The sequence below is a fragment of the Apteryx rowi genome, unplaced genomic scaffold, assembly GCF_003343035.1.
Source record: "Apteryx rowi isolate R43461 unplaced genomic scaffold, aptRow1 scaffold_25, whole genome shotgun sequence".
Taxonomy (NCBI): Eukaryota; Metazoa; Chordata; class Aves; order Apterygiformes; family Apterygidae; genus Apteryx; species Apteryx rowi.
The window spans coordinates 3,661,436-3,679,201 of NW_020448863.1; the positions used below are offsets into that span (position 1 = coordinate 3,661,436).

Here is a 17,766-nt window from a genome sequence, read left to right on the forward strand (position 1 = left end):
TGGGAGGGTGCAATGATTCCTTCCAAATTTGTATCAAACTGCCCTCTTTTTCAATATCATGTCAGTCCACTGAGGATCTAATAGAGTTAAAATAAAAAGGCATCTGCTGAGAAAAAGTATTTCAGGTGAACAGCCATGTAAAATAATGTGACATTTCAGAAAGCAGTGAATTAAATGTGCTGATGACATTTGAACAATGCCTTTTCACTACCTGTTTTGATGTTAGAGAAAAAATTACCAAATAACTTGTCTGAAAATCTCATCATTTTGACTATTTATAATTCACTTTCGCATTGAAATTGTAGTTACTAAATTGAGGTAGGTACCAGAAATTTATAGTAGGACAACCTAGAATATAGATTTTGCCATTAGGGGAGAGAGTGGGTGCTGTTCTAACAAAAGATCTCATTTAAAGCTCTTCCCTCCACTTTTGTAACAGTTGCTTTGTCTATGTGTTTCTCTGTATTTTTTTATGAACACTAATTGTTACCCCCGATTCTCAGACATTTCACAAGGGTGCTTTGCTTTTTACTAATGCTTTTTATCTGTCCATCTCTAGTAGAAACAGGTACTCAGTGGCTTACGCGGCTCAGAAGCCATGGCTATTGAATGCAACAGTGGAGGAAAACATTATCTTTGGGAGCCCATTTAACAAGCAGAGGTAATTATCAACCCACTTGCAGTGGCAAAAAAGGGAAGTTTGCAGACTCAGAAAAATATCAGTGCACGTGTTACCCCTGGGGTGAATTTAGCTCACCTGACTTCAGCCATTTCAAAGGCAAATTGCTGCTTTAAACTGCTCTTTCAGGGCTTCCTCTCTAACCGGGATGTGTGTCTAGAACATGTGTGAGGAATCACACACTGGCAGTGGCTCTCTCTCTCTCCGTGAGAGGAAGCCATATGTATATTTTTCAAGCAGCTAAAGTTAGGTGAGACAAATCTCATCCTTGGAGACTAATGACCTTTTTTATTTTGTTTAATGGAACCTGAGGTTGCCAGAGGACTCTGGAAGCAGAGATACTAGGCATGTTTCCGCTGAGTTTATGTCCTAATACTGCTGTGATCAAGGTACTGGAGCAGCTACTTTACAGAAACACTTCACATGTTAAGATGGGGTGCCTCAAGTGTGCTTACCGCAAGGAAATAACCTTAATTCTTCCTTGGAAAATACAGGAGAAGGGAGTGTGAAAGCTGAGGTGTACAGCTTCTATTTTACCTATCCTGCATTTGTCCTTCTTAAGCACTTATGTCCTTCTAAACGGTCAGCTAAGAAATGCAATGGAAAAAGTGACTTGATTTAAGGAAAACAAATTACTGAAGCTTTCAAAAGCAACACTCACTTTAAGTCATGAAAAATCCTATTCCTCTTAGTGTGTGCTTTGCTAAGATGCATGACTGCATTCCTTCTCAATAAAAATTAGCAATGAGTGAATATCTCACAGTCCAGATAAACCCATAAAATTTCAGGGGCCAGATTCTTACCTAGTGCAAATCAGTCTAACTTCACTCATATCAAAGGGGAAAGGCTGAATTACACCACTAAAATAGTCTGATCCCAGCTGCTTGTTAGCATATCATCCAAGATACCCCACAGAGTTAGAAATCTCCTAAGAGATTTTGAGTTCCTACAAATGGTTTCCTGATTCTGGCAGCATCAGAAGTACTGTAAGAACCTTTTGTCCTGTAATATCACACTGAAGTAAATGAAGAGGCACTTAAAAGGGGAAGAATAAAAACTTATTGAAAAATGGCTTTAAATACTCCAGAGTCCAGCAAAATAGTTCCATGGCAGGGAGGTATGTACTCAGTAATTTAAGTCATCAAATCTTTAAAAAGTAGACTTATCAATAATGATGTCTAATAAAGTTGTCATTTTTTATGATGCTTGCCCCACTTATTTTTGCAATTTTCCAGCCATCATAGAGTCACAATAACTTAGCAGTGAATTTGAGCTGGAGATTTTTGTGCTAGCAAAGAAAGTGGTTGGTTAAATAATTGCGATGGCCATATTGTTTTTACAGGTACAAAGCTGTTACAGATGCATGCTCTCTGCAGCCTGACATTGACTTACTACCATTCGGTGATCAGACAGAAATTGGAGAAAGGGTAAATAATGTGAAGGCTTTTATGTCTGCTTAGCCTATGTATCAATAAGACTCTCTCTGACATCACTCATCTAGACTGTATTGGGGTCCCAGGCTCATAAATAACTAGTAATTCACCAGGGCTTACTGCAGTTACTCTATATTAACTGCTACAGCATTCCGGGTAGTCATGACATTGAGCAAGGTATTATGACACTAGACAATATTAGCATGTGATCTCTAATCTGCAGAGCTCAGGACAGGGGTAAATCTAAATAATTCTTTTTTTTTTCAGAAATCAGACTTTTCCCCCAAGCACATACTATTTCTTCAAATGCCATAGAATTACTATATTGGATTTTATGATATATCATGTAAAAAACCGTAGATACTCAAGGGATTAGTATTGTACAGATTTCATCAGAAAATTGCAGAAGATTCATACCTGCAGTTATGTCGGTGAGTTTGTTGTTCACCGTGGGATAAACTTACACCAGTGGCAGTAGATAACCAGATAAGTTGGCTTTAAAGTGAGTGGAAACAGCCCTTTTACAGTATGTTTATATGGCAAAGTGGTGTTGCTATAAGTGAGAACACAATAAATTTGTACTGTATGTTGTGTCCTACAGGAAAATAGGGTTACTTGGCACTGATGTCAAACAAGCAGAGTTTTATTCCCAAGCTCTTGTCAAGTACATCTCCATTGCAATCTGAATATGTGAATGAGTTAGTTTAAAAAAGCTAACTTTGGCATCTCAATAATGCATATGTGGCAGAATAAAGCTTAATTGGAACATCCTTGAGTAAATACTTGGACTGCTGGACAAGGCTGAGAATTGTACAGCCACAGCACAGATCTCAGTACACAAGCTAGCTGGCTTATTAACACTTCAGGGATGTGCACTTGAGCAGTAATCCATCCTCAGACTGCAGCACAGACATGCCAGAAGTGAAAATGTCAGCTTAATGGCTGAGAAGCTCTTGGAAAGGGGAAAACAATTTTATTAATATGCTCCTTTTTAATAGTTACATCTTAGTTTTTATTTTGTTAATGTTTAAAAAACATTTTTAAAAGTTTTTTTCCCTGTTCTGTTGTATCTCAAAAAAATTTTTTTCGATCACAGTCTCCCATATTTTGCTTGCTTAATTTGATGTTAGTATTGGTTGCTTTTTTCAATCTAAGAAGTCTATTGTGCTTAGAGAAAATCTTTATAATTAATGATTAGTTTCTGAATAATCATTTTTTCTTGGGATATTACATGAGGATTACACTTTTTTATCAAATTGTGATCACAAAATACCAAATTTCTCGTGTCCTATCATAATGTTTATTCGAATATGCATATTTCTGATCCATTATATTCATTAGGGGATTAATTTAAGTGGCGGCCAACGACAGAGAATCTGCGTAGCTCGAGCACTCTATCAGAACACCAACATTGTCTTCTTGGTAAGATTATTCTTTCTCATATGAAGTATGGAAAGTTAGTAATAAACCTGTCATTCCTTATATTTAGCTTTTCTACAGGGACTTGTATTCAACTCCCAATCCAAACTGTAGAAACAAGAAATAAACAGCCACCAGAGGCAGTACCAAAGCATACTGAGAGACTGATGAAGGAGGGATCTCTTACAGAGATTAACAACGAAAGAGTGCAACAGATTCTTTAACTTGCACTCACTCACAGTGATGACCTAATATCAACACGGTCCTACTGAAATCAACAGGATTTCTGGATAAAGAAAAGCATCATAAGGCAGCTAATTCTGGGGAACAGACAGAATGAGCATTCAGCAGTTGACTGCTGAATATTTGCATATTAACATCCTTACTGAGAGACCTCCGGAGAAGCCAAGAAATGAAGTCTGAGTACTGTCTTACTGCTAGCAATACTCACTCAAAGTGAAAGACCAAGCACATCTGCAGCTTACTTTGGAGGATACTAATAAGCACTTGTCTCTGTGTCATCTCATCTGTGTCAATTTCTCATCAAGATTAGGCCCAAGCTTGGCTTAGATCCCAGCATTTTCCAGTTTGGATGAGAAGCTTCAGATCTAGTCTTCCCGATCAGGCTTACCCCATACTGTCATTGTGCCACCAGCACTGCACAGATCTAGACATGAAAAATGAACTGATTTATTGTTATGAATCAAAGAGTAATGGATTCTAGCTCACTGTTTCATAGTTTAGCCCTCTGACTAGGTCTTAGTCATTAGAGAGTGCTGAAACATTAGTAATGGCAGATGTTTCCTATTTTTAAAAAACTCTTGAAAGAAAAAATAAAAAAAAACCCTCTGTTTTGAAATTTTTTTTTTTTGATTCCAGGATGACCCATTCTCTGCACTGGACATTCACTTAAGTGATCACTTAATGCAGGAAGGAATTTTGAAGTTTCTCCAAGAAGACAAAAGGACTCTTGTTCTGGTGACACATAAGTTACAATATCTACCGCATGCTGACTGGGTAAGAGAGGAGACACCATGATGCAGATTTGCTAATGGTGAACATTTAGTTGAAGCTAGCACCATGAGACTTGATGAAATCACTGTTTTTCACTGTAATAGAGTTCCTCCTTCCTGATTTTGAGAGTCATATGGCTAACTGCAACCTTATGCAGTATGTATTTTATAGTAATAGGAACGATTTTACTCTCACATTATTTGCATAATTTTTTTGATTGAAAGCTACAGCAGAATTGTGACTTAATTGCAAGTATGACTATTACCTATTATGTCTTGTCCATGTTTTTTACAAGTATATTTGGGTACAGATAAGCACAGCTTATAGAAGTTTCAGTGTATAGGCTGTGTCAACAACCTTTAAAAATTAATGATAAAATATTGTTGAATACAATAAACACAGAAATTTGCATAATGATAATCTCACCAATACTGAGACATGTCTTGCAGCATCCAGGTCAGTGATTACAGTATATATGTCATTGAGTAGACCTACTGAATACTTCCTCTCCTAGATCATTGCAATGAAGGATGGAATGGTGCTTAGGGAAGGGACACTAAAGGATATCCAAACCAAAGATATTGAGCTTTATGAACACTGGAAAACTCTGATGAATCGCCAAGATCAAGAATTGGAAAAGGTAAATAGGAACATCTGGACAAGGATGGGCTTTCTGGAAGGAAATATTTTTTCAATTAATTAAAAAAATCAAAACATGTCAGCAAGCAAGTTTTAAACTAAACTTTAAGGAAAAACTTGTGGACTGTAAGCTTTGAGAACTGGAATAGATTGTCTAGGAAGTGTGTGGTATTCTATCACAGGAGGTGTCTAAGAGCACATTAGACAAACATCCTTTTGGGATGCTGTGCACAGCTGATCCTTTGCTGTGGCAAGGGGCAAACTAAGTGGCTTCCTAAGTCTCTCATAGCCCTATTTTCTGAGCACCCTATTATCATTCTAGAAAAGAGGGAATGAAAGAATGGAGGAAGGAGAGAGGGAAGAAAGTTGACAAAGCAGGATTTTCTGAACAATAAATACTAAAATACTGTGCTTTCACATTCAGTGAACTAAATGATCCAAATAAACTCTCTTTGAGGTTACTTTTGGTGCTATGACAGTGGCAGACAGCTGAACTCTCAAATTAATGGAAAGATTTTCTTATTACAGGATATGGAAGCTGACCAGACTACTCTGGAGAGAAAAACTCTTAGAAGGGCAATGTACCCCAGAGAATCCAAAGCACAACTGGAAGATGAAGATGAAGGTATGTTTTATTTCTTCACTTCATTTACTCTATGAACTTGTATCATTGCCTTTACACTTGAATAATACATAGGTAGAGGTTCTTCACAATGAAGTATGAAGATATTGACACTTTGGTAGTAACAGTGGAAAGTCCAATACTTTGACTTGTTTAGAACATGACTTGGTTAATGGATTCTCCACAGAGTTCTCTATACATTGTGCAAGGGTAAAGTTGTACAAAAACAAGTAGCTTCTATACTRACTGGTACTGCCAGGAGGTATTGAAGGGTGAGACAGAAGTAAAACAGTTGCAAGAAATGTGGTTAATGTAAATTGAGGTAGTTCTGTCTAGTTGTTAGCAGAATGTTGTTAGCAAATTGGATGAGGGTTTTATTGGCAGCTGGCAACAAGACCCATCAAGAACATTTCTGGGATGCTAGACTAGGCGTAAAGGGAATAGTCAGTCCTGGCAAGCAGTAGCATGGTGCCAGGGAAGAGAAGAGATGAACTGCATGCTTCCTTGTAACATTAAGGGAGCAATAACCACAGGGATTCTCTGGCATTGTTGAAATGACCATAGAAAGCATGCTGGTTTTTTGCAGGCTGTTTAATGCTGCCGTGTGTCTCATCTGACAAAATTCATGATGGATTGCCATCTTAAGTCATGGGTCAACAGAGCTAGGATTGCTCCCTTTTGAAGAGATTCCTTCACATCACTGTGCARTAGGCAGTGCTGGACTGCAAAGCCCCTGAGATGGACACGGTGGCTTCATGGTTCTTTAGTGGAGCTGAGCAGAACACCTCCTAGTATGTCACCATCACACTTATCAGTAGAATTCTTAGAGATGTTTAAATCAAGGTCATTCCCAAGCTCCTGCTTTTGGTCTATGCAGGAAAGTCTTGCCAACAACCTAATCCAAGAGACTAGAAACCAGTATCTTCTTCCTGGGGTAAGACAGAAAACGCAGGGAAAAGAGACAAGTCCATATAGTCCACAGAACACCTGCAAAATACAGACATCATTGGGATCATAAAACAGATATCAGTAACTTCATGGCTGAAAAGTAATCTTACATTGCATTCTAGTCACCCATACTTATTATGTGACTTTGGGATTGTACACAAAGTCTCTGCATCCCAAAATGTGTGTAATTTCAACTTCAGGAAATCACATACTAATTCATTTTTAATATTCAGAATCAGAAATGTGTTTCATGTACTGCCACTTTAAGGCTGTCTAGTAAAAGCAGGTCAACATTTGCCTTCCCCAAGTGTGTACTGCAAGGCTGTGAGATGTTATAGTCTTATTACTTGGAAATATGTAATCTTTAAAATGTAATGTGTAGGCATATATGAAATACACATCGCCCAGAGCAGAAGTCTGCCACTATGTTGTATTTCAGTATGATGTAAATGATTATCATATAATCAAAGGTAGGACTGGAAGAAATCTTAATCCCATGTCTGAGCTCCTTTATATAGATAAAATTTTAGTACTTATAAATAAAGTCAAAATGAAATTCTCTTATGCAACAGATGACAAGCCTCCAGATGGAAAGCTTGGGATAGCATTCTATATCTTTCCATGTAACCCTAAGTGCTCTGCTGACTATGCAATAGAAGCAGCTGAACAGGCTGGGAAAGGTTTTGGAATTTCCAGGCCTAGTATCTACTATTAATGCAGTCAAAACTGAAGACTTGACTTACAAAAATATTTTATTAACAAAATTGTATCTAGTCAAAGATTGACAGTCTACAGAGTTGCTCAAAGAGCATGGGGAAAGTCTTAGGAAAATATGTCTGAAGTGTTTGCTATTTTTAAATGATAAATTGAAATTTGCCATTAAAAAGTACAATTCAAAACAAAAAAGTCAACCAAATCCAATAAAACCAGGAATAATTCCCTGTGAAGTACTGAATCCAGACTAATTTGATCAAATGTCTGAGTCACAGAGGAAGAAGAGGAAGAAGATGAAGAGGACAATATGTCAACTGTCTTGAGACTCAGGACAAAGATGCCATGGAAAACCTGCTGGAGATATCTAACATCTGGAGGATTTTTCTTGCTCTTTCTGATGATTTTCTCAAAGTTGTTAAAACATTCAGTTATAGTAGCCATAGATTATTGGCTGGCTACGTGGACATCCACGGACAATGCAAATGAACCTGGGAACATTGACGATGTTAAGAGCACAAAGAAGGTGGGCCATATCTTGGGCTTTGCTAGAAAAAAAAAAAGAAAGTGTTCTCAAATAATTATTTGCTGTACATCTAAAACCAGTTAAACTAGAAAGACAGATAAATATAGTCAGATCAATTATTATATAGAATGAGTGAACTGTTTAAGAGAAAATATAAGGCAATTCAAATTTTATCAACTTTTTCAAACATACAAAACTGAAAAGAAACATGTTTCCGGTTAGAAAAATGATTGACTTACATTTTCAAAGGCAGGAAACTYGTGCTAAACTTTTCCATCTGTGTTTTTTAATAATTAAGTGAATGACCCCATTTTCCTAAGTGCTGGGTATCCAGTAATGTCCTGCCAGATAAAAACATTCTCCAAAAGTTCTACTTAAATAGGATCTACTTATTGCTGTAGATTCGACAAATATACAAATATCTCAGCAGAATCCTCTTGGTAAACTTTCAGAAGGCTTAAATTTGTTATAGTCCTGCCAGGCTAGTTTAGGATTTGTTCTGTGAGTTTTTGTGGTGCTTGAACTTAATGGTGTGGAACTTTCCAGTGTCTCTCAAATGCCTAAATTCTTGAGAGGTTCTACTCTGGTTGTCTGAATTTCTCAGCTAACAATTTGCATATTTACCTATTTATCCAGTCAGTCTGTCTTCATAGTTCTAAGTACTTTCACTTCAGAGTCTTGAAGGATGCTCATCAGTAGCTTGAGGGATCTTGAACAGGGCCAGATCTTCTAATTATGTGAACTTGATGAATTGCAGTTCCAGGATAGTTCTTTTATTTCCCAAAGATTATATTAACATAATTATGTAGAACATGCATTCTGACATATCAGCTGATTAGTGCCAGGTACTAATTTTGAAGAGCAGTGGATTGGGGTCTTCATAGTAGGGAAAAAAACAGTGTGTTTATTTCTAGGATTGTCGCATTTGTCATTTTATTAGACCTATCATGTAGCTGTGTTCAGCATCCTTTCTGGAGCAGGGATTGTCCTTTGCCTCATCACATCTCTGACTGTGGAGTGGATGGGCCTCACAGCAGCCAAGAACCTACACCATAATCTACTCAACAAGATTATCCTTGGGCCAATCAGGTACAGCAAAAATAATGTTCCTCATGAAAAGCTACTTGGTTGGAAACTGTGCTCTTTGTAACTGGAAGGGTATTCCTGTGAAAAGTTCTTTTCTTTGCCCTTTTTCCTTCAAGTCCTCAAAAAGTGAAAATAAAGTAAAATGATCAAGGGAAAAACATTTTCATGTGGGAGCATGTGAAATTCTGACCCCTTTTTTTATCTGGCTGAAATGTAAATGTCGGATGGCTAGCAACCCCCAAAGCTTGAGTGTCAAGGAAGGTTTTGAGTGCAGACCTAGCTCAAGGGCACCCAGTTCCAGGCTGAGCAATGGGCATGCTGTTGAACAACATGGACACCGGGCTGCTTCTGACAGCCAGGAGCCAGATTCTATGCACGTTAACTGCAGCTTCTCACAGGCAGGGGGTTGGCCTAAAGGATGCTTGCATAGTGAGCACAGTTATCACAGTTCTTTCGTGAAACGACTGAGTCCCAGTGCCCTGTCCTATGCAGGAGGTTGAATAGCAGCCAGTGACAGGATGTGACCTTTGGGATGGATCTTAAACCTTGAGAGAGCCAGAGCATGGATGAGAGTAAAGAACAAGATGATAGCTTTTTGGAAGAGGAGGCTTAAAAGTTAGGGGAAAAAAAAGGTTGAGAGAAACATTCGGATAATCAGAATGCAGACATTATGATCTGGTGTGTTATTCATGTTTACTGCTCGGTTTAGGCAATGACTGGACACAAGCCTGTGTTCTGTCTGACCAGGCTTTTTATACAAAACTGGAATGCCTTGTCAGTTAACTTTTTGCTTTTACTTTGTTGAACAGGTTCTTCGATACAACTCCATTGGGGCTAATTCTAAATCGCTTCTCTGCTGATACAAATATCATTGATCAGGTAGACATATCAACATATTCTGTTTTAGAACATCTTGGCTCTGCAAGTTGTCACCTAACTACTGAATAGATGATGTATTAAAGTGCTCAGTAGAGAAAAGCATAGCAAAAAAAACAGTTCTGGGGATGATAACAGAAAAAGACAAATTCAAAATAGAAAATAAACGTACTCTTTCAGCAATGAGTAAACATTGTGGGAGATGGCTGGCTCTTCACCTCCAGACTGGGACCAGTTGCTTCTTGTTGGAAGATTTGTGTTAGCAAAACACAAAATTTTTTACTCAAATCAGGAATAAATAGGGTAAACCATAATAACTTTTACCATATGGGAGTACATATGAAATAATTAGATGACCGCTCGTGGCTGTAGCACATGTAACTTTAGAGCATTCAGGAGAGAAAGGGATGCTTCTGCTATGCCTGTGAATCAAAATGTTTGGATGAGCAATAATCCTGAAGGGTTTAACCACCCTGTAAGAATGGTGGGAACACAGAAGGAAAATTGTAAGGCTCTGAGAAAGAGCATGCTGTTTCTGTAAATATTTGGTGTATCAAGAACAATATCTTTTTCTTGCCTGTTATTTAAACAAGATGGATATGGCTCCTACTTCCCCATAATCTCTGAAACACTGACCTCTAGAAAATCCTAATGACTCATTTTTAACCTCTGCACACTACAGTAGTGGACCAATAGGCACAGAAAGGGGTTGCCAATTAGTGGATGGTGATGATTGTTCCACTTTYCCTATGGTTCTCTATAGGGAAAGGCATGTAGTGGTACTCTATCTGTGATTTTTGTCTTATACATTTTCTTCTTTTTGGTCTAGCACATTCCTCCTACCCTGGAGTCACTTACCCGGTCCACCTTACTCTGCCTGTCAGCCATTGGAATGATCTCATATGCCACTCCATGGTTCCTTGTTGCCCTTGTGCCTCTCGGGATAGCTTTTTATTTTATCCAGAAATACTTCAGAGTTGCTTCCAAGTATGTATTAAAAAACTGTATTTAAAAATTTGTATGTAAGGATTTTGATGGAATGTGAGGTTGCTGAAGCTAGTCAAAGGGAAAATTTGCCATAGTGACCATGGTATCCTTCTTTCGATCCTGAGGTATGTGTTTGAGCCATATGTTGGAAGATGTCAGCTGACCTGAACTATAAGTGGGGTATTGTGGGAAGTGATGCTAGCCGCATCGCTCTTGTATACTGTTTGTTCCAGAAACTGGTGAGCATGAAGTTTGTTAGTCAACTGACCCAACTAGGATCTGGTCAAAGCTCAACTTTGACCTTCTGAGGGTTAGTCAAGAATGGAAAATAACTTCCTGGATTAACATCAATCACAGCTTTTTCTTCATCATAATGGGGAAAAAATCCACAGAGAGTCATTTCCACTGTACAGCAACATTTCATATTCAAAATGATTTGGCTGATTGTAAAGATTACTTTTTTTTCAAGGAAAACAGTGTCATAATTTCTTAGCATGATGTCTTTCAGTGCTAAATCCAATATGTAATTTAGTAAAGCATCTTTAGGAAGGCATTCAAGGTTTTTTTGTAAATTTTATCAGTCATGCCTCTTTTTTTTTGAATCATCCAGATGTCTGGCTAGTTATACTCCACTTCCTGATACTTAAAAATACTCATCAAGGTGCCTGCTGACAGAAAGTACATGGAGACCAAAATAACCTATCATCATCTGCAACTGTCACTTCAGGTCCCATCATTGCAGTCGGCACATGATAAAGCATTAACTAATGTTTTGTAGAATCCACGCAAGAGATGCACTGATTTTCAACTGAGTGTTCCAGTACAGGTGGCTTCATAGACAATACTCTTATCTAGATAGCCCAAGAAAGATTTCTGTCAGTTATCCCCCTTAAATTGATGGATCAAATAGGGTACGGAGTAACATGTGAATAATTTAGTTTCACTGCAGCCTACTGTTCTGCAGCTTTCCTCAGAATTTCCATGAAGATTTAGTCATAGGAAAACTCTGAAATCAGAATTAGCAAAACAGAAATGTTTAATTTTGAAACAATTTGCTTAATTTTTCCAAGATTTTCCAGAAACCTTGTCCTTTCCCCATCAGTTTTCCAAACTGAAGCTGTACCTGGCACTACAGCAGGTCTTAGAGGTGGCTAAAGAATCAGGAGACCTGGTTTTCATTCTTAATTCCATTATGGTCTTCTAAGTGTCATCCGGTCGTGCTACATATAGCAGTGTACACTGTTTAAAAGTCTTTCTTAAAAATACACAAGAATAAGCAAAATCTCATGTATTAGACCCCAGGGAACCACTAGGGTTTCTCTCTGTGATTTTATATGTGGGAGTAAAGCCTCCATCCATTTCCAAACCTGTTTTTTTCTCACTGATAGCCATACTGCGTGAGCCAGCAAGAGGTTGGTCACTCCTGTAGATCAGCATACATGCAGACATATCCACTGGCTTGCAGTTGCTTATGTTGTGCAAGCCCATAATTACCTCATTCATTTTAATCCATTACAATTTTCTTGGAAAATCTGTGTCAGCAAGTACTTTTTAAAAATCTATTTAAATTACCTTTAATCATTTGTGAGGCACCCAGGGTTGAGTTGTGGTTTTTTTGCTTTACAATAGAAATGAAGGATGAATGCAACAGTTATTTCTAGAAAAGTTATTCTTGTGAAATGTATAATGAAGAAATAGACTGAGCCAGTATTTACAACATGCTTGCATGTAGTACTACTATCAAGGCATATGAGCTTCACTAATTTTTAGAAATGCAAATATTTACAGTATTTCTTGCAGCACTTTGACTTCTTGTCATATTTTCCATTACAGCTTTCAAAAACTGCTGTGTGTTTTCCATCATAAGTTTGAAATAGAGTGTATTTATCATCAAAATACAAGCAGCAAATTCACTTCTGTATATGTAACATTCAGCATCATGGAGCAGTTATTTTTCCTGAGCTATCTAATATCATATGCCAGTATAGTAGGATTTTAATTAAGAGTTTAAATATCTAATGCTTTGGCCTTTCTTCTGTTCATATTTACACAGATGGCTGCTATGCCAATGACAGAGTGTGACAGAGTGTTCTCAGTATGAAAGAAAGATGTATGTGTCTCTGTGGTTTGGAAAACATTTTTATTTCAGCAGATTGGAACTTTTAGGTTTATACATCATTCCTCCATGCAGGACTTGAAAATACTATCAGTGAATAACTGAGGAAATTTCTTACCCATGTTCTTTATTTCTATATCAGAGCTATCTCTATTTCAACTAATGTGGTAATATTAATGCTACAAATAGAAGATCTGCTATACTCTGTTATATTTTATGTTCAGGATGTTGTAACACTTACAGATATTCAAAATGAGGCAAGGTTTATATGGAAAGGCAAAGTCTTTGTTAGGCCAGCTGATATAGCTGCAATAAAACAGACAAGCTTGCAGATACACAAGCTCTAATTTATACCTGATGCAGGAGCCACAAACTTCATGCTATAGACTTTAAAATCAACTGTTCTGAGTTTCAGTTAATTATATTAATAAATTAGACTATTTGAGAGTAAAAGGTGGTTAGGTGGTAGGATCTGGCTAAAATTCACAGCAGGATTTTAGCCAGAATAGAGAAGATAATGTCATTATCATGCTGAGACAAAGAGGAAAAGAGGGGTAGAAATGATTACATTTGGAAAAGTGACAGGTTAATTGGTGGTTGGTCATGAAGAAAGCCGTAATATACCACAGAACCAGTATCTTTGTCCAGTACAGATTATTTTTAATATTCACTACCTTTATTAATTTTTTCCCCCAGGCTCACCCTCTGAAGGTATTTTGTAGACATCCCTTAAAATAACTCAAAGCTGGGGCTGTAGAAGAGGCCCCTTCTATGCTTAGCTGTGACCAAAACCCAGAACTGTAGAGGTGGCTTGGAGATGAGATTTTTCCCTAATTCAGAAGACTTTAATATCAAAAGAGAAATGTGAGACTTCCATGTCAGTTTCTTTTTGATATAGAAATAATATTCTGTATGATCCTGAAAAGACCATGTGCAATAAAATGTTTATTGTTATCTGTTATGCTGTAAAATATCTACAGATAGAGATGTTCACACTGTAATGGCTGCCTTTTGTTTCTCTTACTTCCAGAGACCTCCAGGAACTTGACGATAGCACCCAACTACCTTTACTCTGTCATTTCTCGGAAACAGCAGAAGGACTGACTACCATTAGAGCATTCAGGTCTGTAAAACAAGTGATAAGAGAGAGGCTTGGCTTCTGTTCTGGCCCATGCAGCTTGCTTGGAGCATTTCTGAGGGCAAATTATTTGATTTGGCGAGCTTTAATTAAGCCATCTCATAAAAGGGAAGCAGTATTTGTTTTATTGTTGCCTTGCCGCACCTTTAAACACTTCAGAGCATATGTTCAGGGCAGACTTTCAATAACATGCTAATTTTTCTGTATTGGTTTTCTGCTGAATTTAAACTTTGAAGATGTTTAGTTTAACCATGCCTTATTTTGACAGTAGAGCTCTCCTTTGCAGGGGAGGCACAGGCATCACTGCTTCAGGACCCCCTATACTGTGTCCTACAGTCTGTGCTACCCAAGAGCCTCTGAATCATTTCTGTATTTAGCCCTCCTCTTAGGCAGGGAAACATCATTATTGTATTCTCCATCTGAAAAGTAAGAAAGAAACTAGAGAGGATTTCCAGCAACGGCAGAGCAGAGACTTGAACTTAATATTCTAAAACCTAGCCTTGTCTTTGTGCTGCCATTCAGAGAGACCTGGACAGGCTGGAGAGGTGGGCGGAGAAAAACCTCCTGAAGTTCAACAAAGACAAGTGCAGGGTCCTGCACCTAGGGAGGAATAACCCCATGCATCAGTACAGGTTGGGGGTTGACCTGCTGGAAAGCAGCTCTGCAGAGAAGGACCTGGGAGTGCTGTTGGACACCAAGTTAAGCATGAGGCAGCAATGTGCCCTTGTGGCCAAGAAGGCCAATGGTATGCTGGGGTGCATCAGGAAGAGTGTTGCCAGCAGGTCGAGGGAGGTGATTCTCCCCCTCTCCTCAGCCCTGGTGAGGCCACATCTGGAGTACTGCGTCCAGTTCTGGGCTCCCCAGTACAAGAGAGACATGGCACTACTGGAGTGAGTCCAGCATAGGGCTACAAAGATGATTAGGGGACTGGAGCATCTCTCTTATGAGCTGGGCCTGTTTAGCCTGGAGAAGAGAAGACTGAGAGGGGATCTTATCAATGTATACAAATATCTAAAGGGAGGGTGTCAAGAGGATGGAGCCAGACTCTTTTCAGTGGTGCCCAGCAAGAGGACAAGAAGCAACGGGCACAAACTGAAACACAGGAAGTTCCATCAGGTTGCCCAGAGAGGTTGTGGAGTCTCCTTCTCTGGAGATATTCAAAACCCACCTGGATGCGATCCTGTGCAATGTGCTGTAGGTGACCCTGCTAGAGCAGGGGGGTTGGACTAGATGATCTCCAGAGGTCCCTTCCAACCTCCAACCTCAATGTGAGCCAATGGTCAACACAAAATATTCTAACAAGCTTTATTGATCAGAATGATATATTAAAACAGCAAGTCATAATTAAAGCCTGATGCTGACATATGCTTCTTGAGAGGTTCGGAGTGGCCTTTCATCACATTATCTTCTAAAAAAGATGAAGGAGCTTGGCATTCTTTGGAAGTCATTCAACTCTTCTTTTCCTCACGAAACAGCAATGTGGGCTTGGACAGCAGAGAGCAAAAGGCAGCCCTAGGAAAGGAACAGGTGTCGTAACCAATCATTTGAGTTTTCCAGAATCACCACCAGTGAGAATCAAAGCCATTCCATTTCCCCAACCAAATCTGAAGTCTCCAGAAGTTTTTTATCATCAAGGTCATATTTGTTAATAATCCTGTTAGTCACTCTCCGCAGTTTGAGTTCAGCATGTTCCAGGATAAAATAGACCAGCTCCTCACATAACTTACCACAAGTAGCACAGTTGGATCAGAAAGTGATTTCAGTGACCTTTGCTGTTTGTCATCTGACAGGATAAAGGTCTAAGACTGTCCAGAGGATGAGCTGGACGTGGATGAAAAGATACAGATTGAGCATGTCAGATTTTCCATTAGGAAAACAGGAGTTTTGTTGCCAGAAGGACGGACGTGAGCACAATAGTCACTGAATTTTTGCTCCTCCCCACGTCATTACTGTTACAAGTTGTTGTTCTGGGGGGGTTACTTSTCACGGTTACAGGCTGCACAAAATATAACCAAGGAAATAATGTATCAGCATGAAAAGGCAAAAACCCCCAAGGGTTTTAGCAGAACAAGGGTTACAGATGCCTCACAGCAGAGCCCTGAGACTTTGAAGTAGAAGAGCTTGCCATGATAGAACAGATGATAAGCTGTTGAATGAAGTTTGGCTATTTTTTTTAAGTGATAGAATTGACAGTGGAATGTGAAACAACAAAATGTCTTCCATCTGACTGCCAGTTAGAGCCTAAAGTACTGTAAGGCCCCATGAATTTAATGCACTTATGCCAAGAGAGGTTTTACTCCCCAAAGTCTAAGGCACTCTTTTACTGGTTKGTAAACACTACCAGCATTATGGGGGAGAGAGAAACAAGGAGCAGCTGAGGGAGCTACAAAATGACCACTCATTTCTGTAATTTGGGTGTAATTTAGGTATGATCAGATTTTAAAGCGACAGGTGAGACCTCTGCTCCACTCTTCCTTCGGAGCATAAGAATTTGCTGCTGGCTTGTAATGAAGAGAGGAGGCAGGCACCACCCACTTGTGAGAGGGCTGGAGGGCAGTGGCAATCTCARTTTACAACTATAAATGCGGATATGCGCTGCAACGTAAAGCAGGCCCTTACTCCCCTGGCATCCCAGTCTCTTTTAGGACACATGCTCTGATGCAAAATCTAGTCAAACATAATTGCTTATAGAAGAAATTCCTCCTCACTGTAAGTGTAACTTTGCCAGGTCAGAGAAAGCACTAGCTGCACACGTGGATCCTGAGGGAAGAGTTTTTACCCCAAAGTTTGGCAGCGGCACAAATGCAACAATTTTTGGCTTGCAGGGAGGGGAGGGAGAGAAGAGTTTAATGCTTCATGCTTTTGTGTATGAGTGTGTATATGTGTTGTAATATAACAACTTTGCTTTTGGCAGGCACGAAGCCAGATTTAAACAACGTATGCTGGAACTAACGGACACGAACAACATTGCCTACTTATTTCTGTCAGCTGCCAACAGATGGCTGGAGGTCAGGACGGTACGTTCAGTTTAGTCCTGACCATGGTTTTGAAACCTTGGAAGCAAACAGAGACTTTGCCTGGGGCAGAGGAGGAGATAATAACGAGAATTAATCTCACAATGAGATTATACATGCTGTTTCTTAAAATAGATCAGGATTGTTTAAGTTAAAGCTGTAGGCTTTTTTCAGCCTTCTTGGCCAGGGGTAGGAAGATACAAGGCTCCCTCATCTTTTGCTGTTGTGATGTCTACTGTCTGAAGAGAGTGCAAGAACAAACATTTACATAACTTGAAATAAGGCTTTCTTTACTACTGTCCAGCATCTGCAGACCTGTCCTAGCAGAAACTGCTTTCAAAACAGAGCGTGACTTTTAAGTAGTTTTGTGAACTTTGCCATCAACATGCCAGGGCCATGTTTTAGGCGCTATTCAGCTCCCAGACCCTGAGGTATCTCCCCAGCAATGGGTTTAATCCTGCAGCTGTGATTTAGAGTCCCCATCTGCAGTGCCCTTGCTCCAGCTGTGAGCCCATACTGTTTGTGATATACAGTTCAATACCAAGCAAGATGGCAGAA

The 17,766-nt window shown here is 39.0% G+C and overlaps 1 protein-coding gene across 1 annotated transcript in view; it reads left to right on the forward strand.

Annotated features, from left to right (window-relative positions):
* Positions 1–17,766, forward strand: part of ABCC9 (ATP binding cassette subfamily C member 9) — an 80,594-nt gene that overhangs the window by 48,554 nt on the left and 14,274 nt on the right. Inside the window, exons 19-30 of the mRNA XM_026066892.1 lie at positions 560–661; positions 2,022–2,106; positions 3,454–3,534; positions 4,411–4,548; positions 5,060–5,185; positions 5,713–5,809; positions 7,744–7,973; positions 8,932–9,080; positions 9,887–9,956; positions 10,783–10,940; positions 14,087–14,179; positions 17,109–17,211. Of these exons, the coding sequence (XP_025922677.1) occupies positions 560–661; positions 2,022–2,106; positions 3,454–3,534; positions 4,411–4,548; positions 5,060–5,185; positions 5,713–5,809; positions 7,744–7,973; positions 8,932–9,080; positions 9,887–9,956; positions 10,783–10,940; positions 14,087–14,179; positions 17,109–17,211 (1,432 nt within the window). The remainder of the gene's footprint in view (positions 1–559; positions 662–2,021; positions 2,107–3,453; positions 3,535–4,410; positions 4,549–5,059; positions 5,186–5,712; positions 5,810–7,743; positions 7,974–8,931; positions 9,081–9,886; positions 9,957–10,782; positions 10,941–14,086; positions 14,180–17,108; positions 17,212–17,766) is intronic.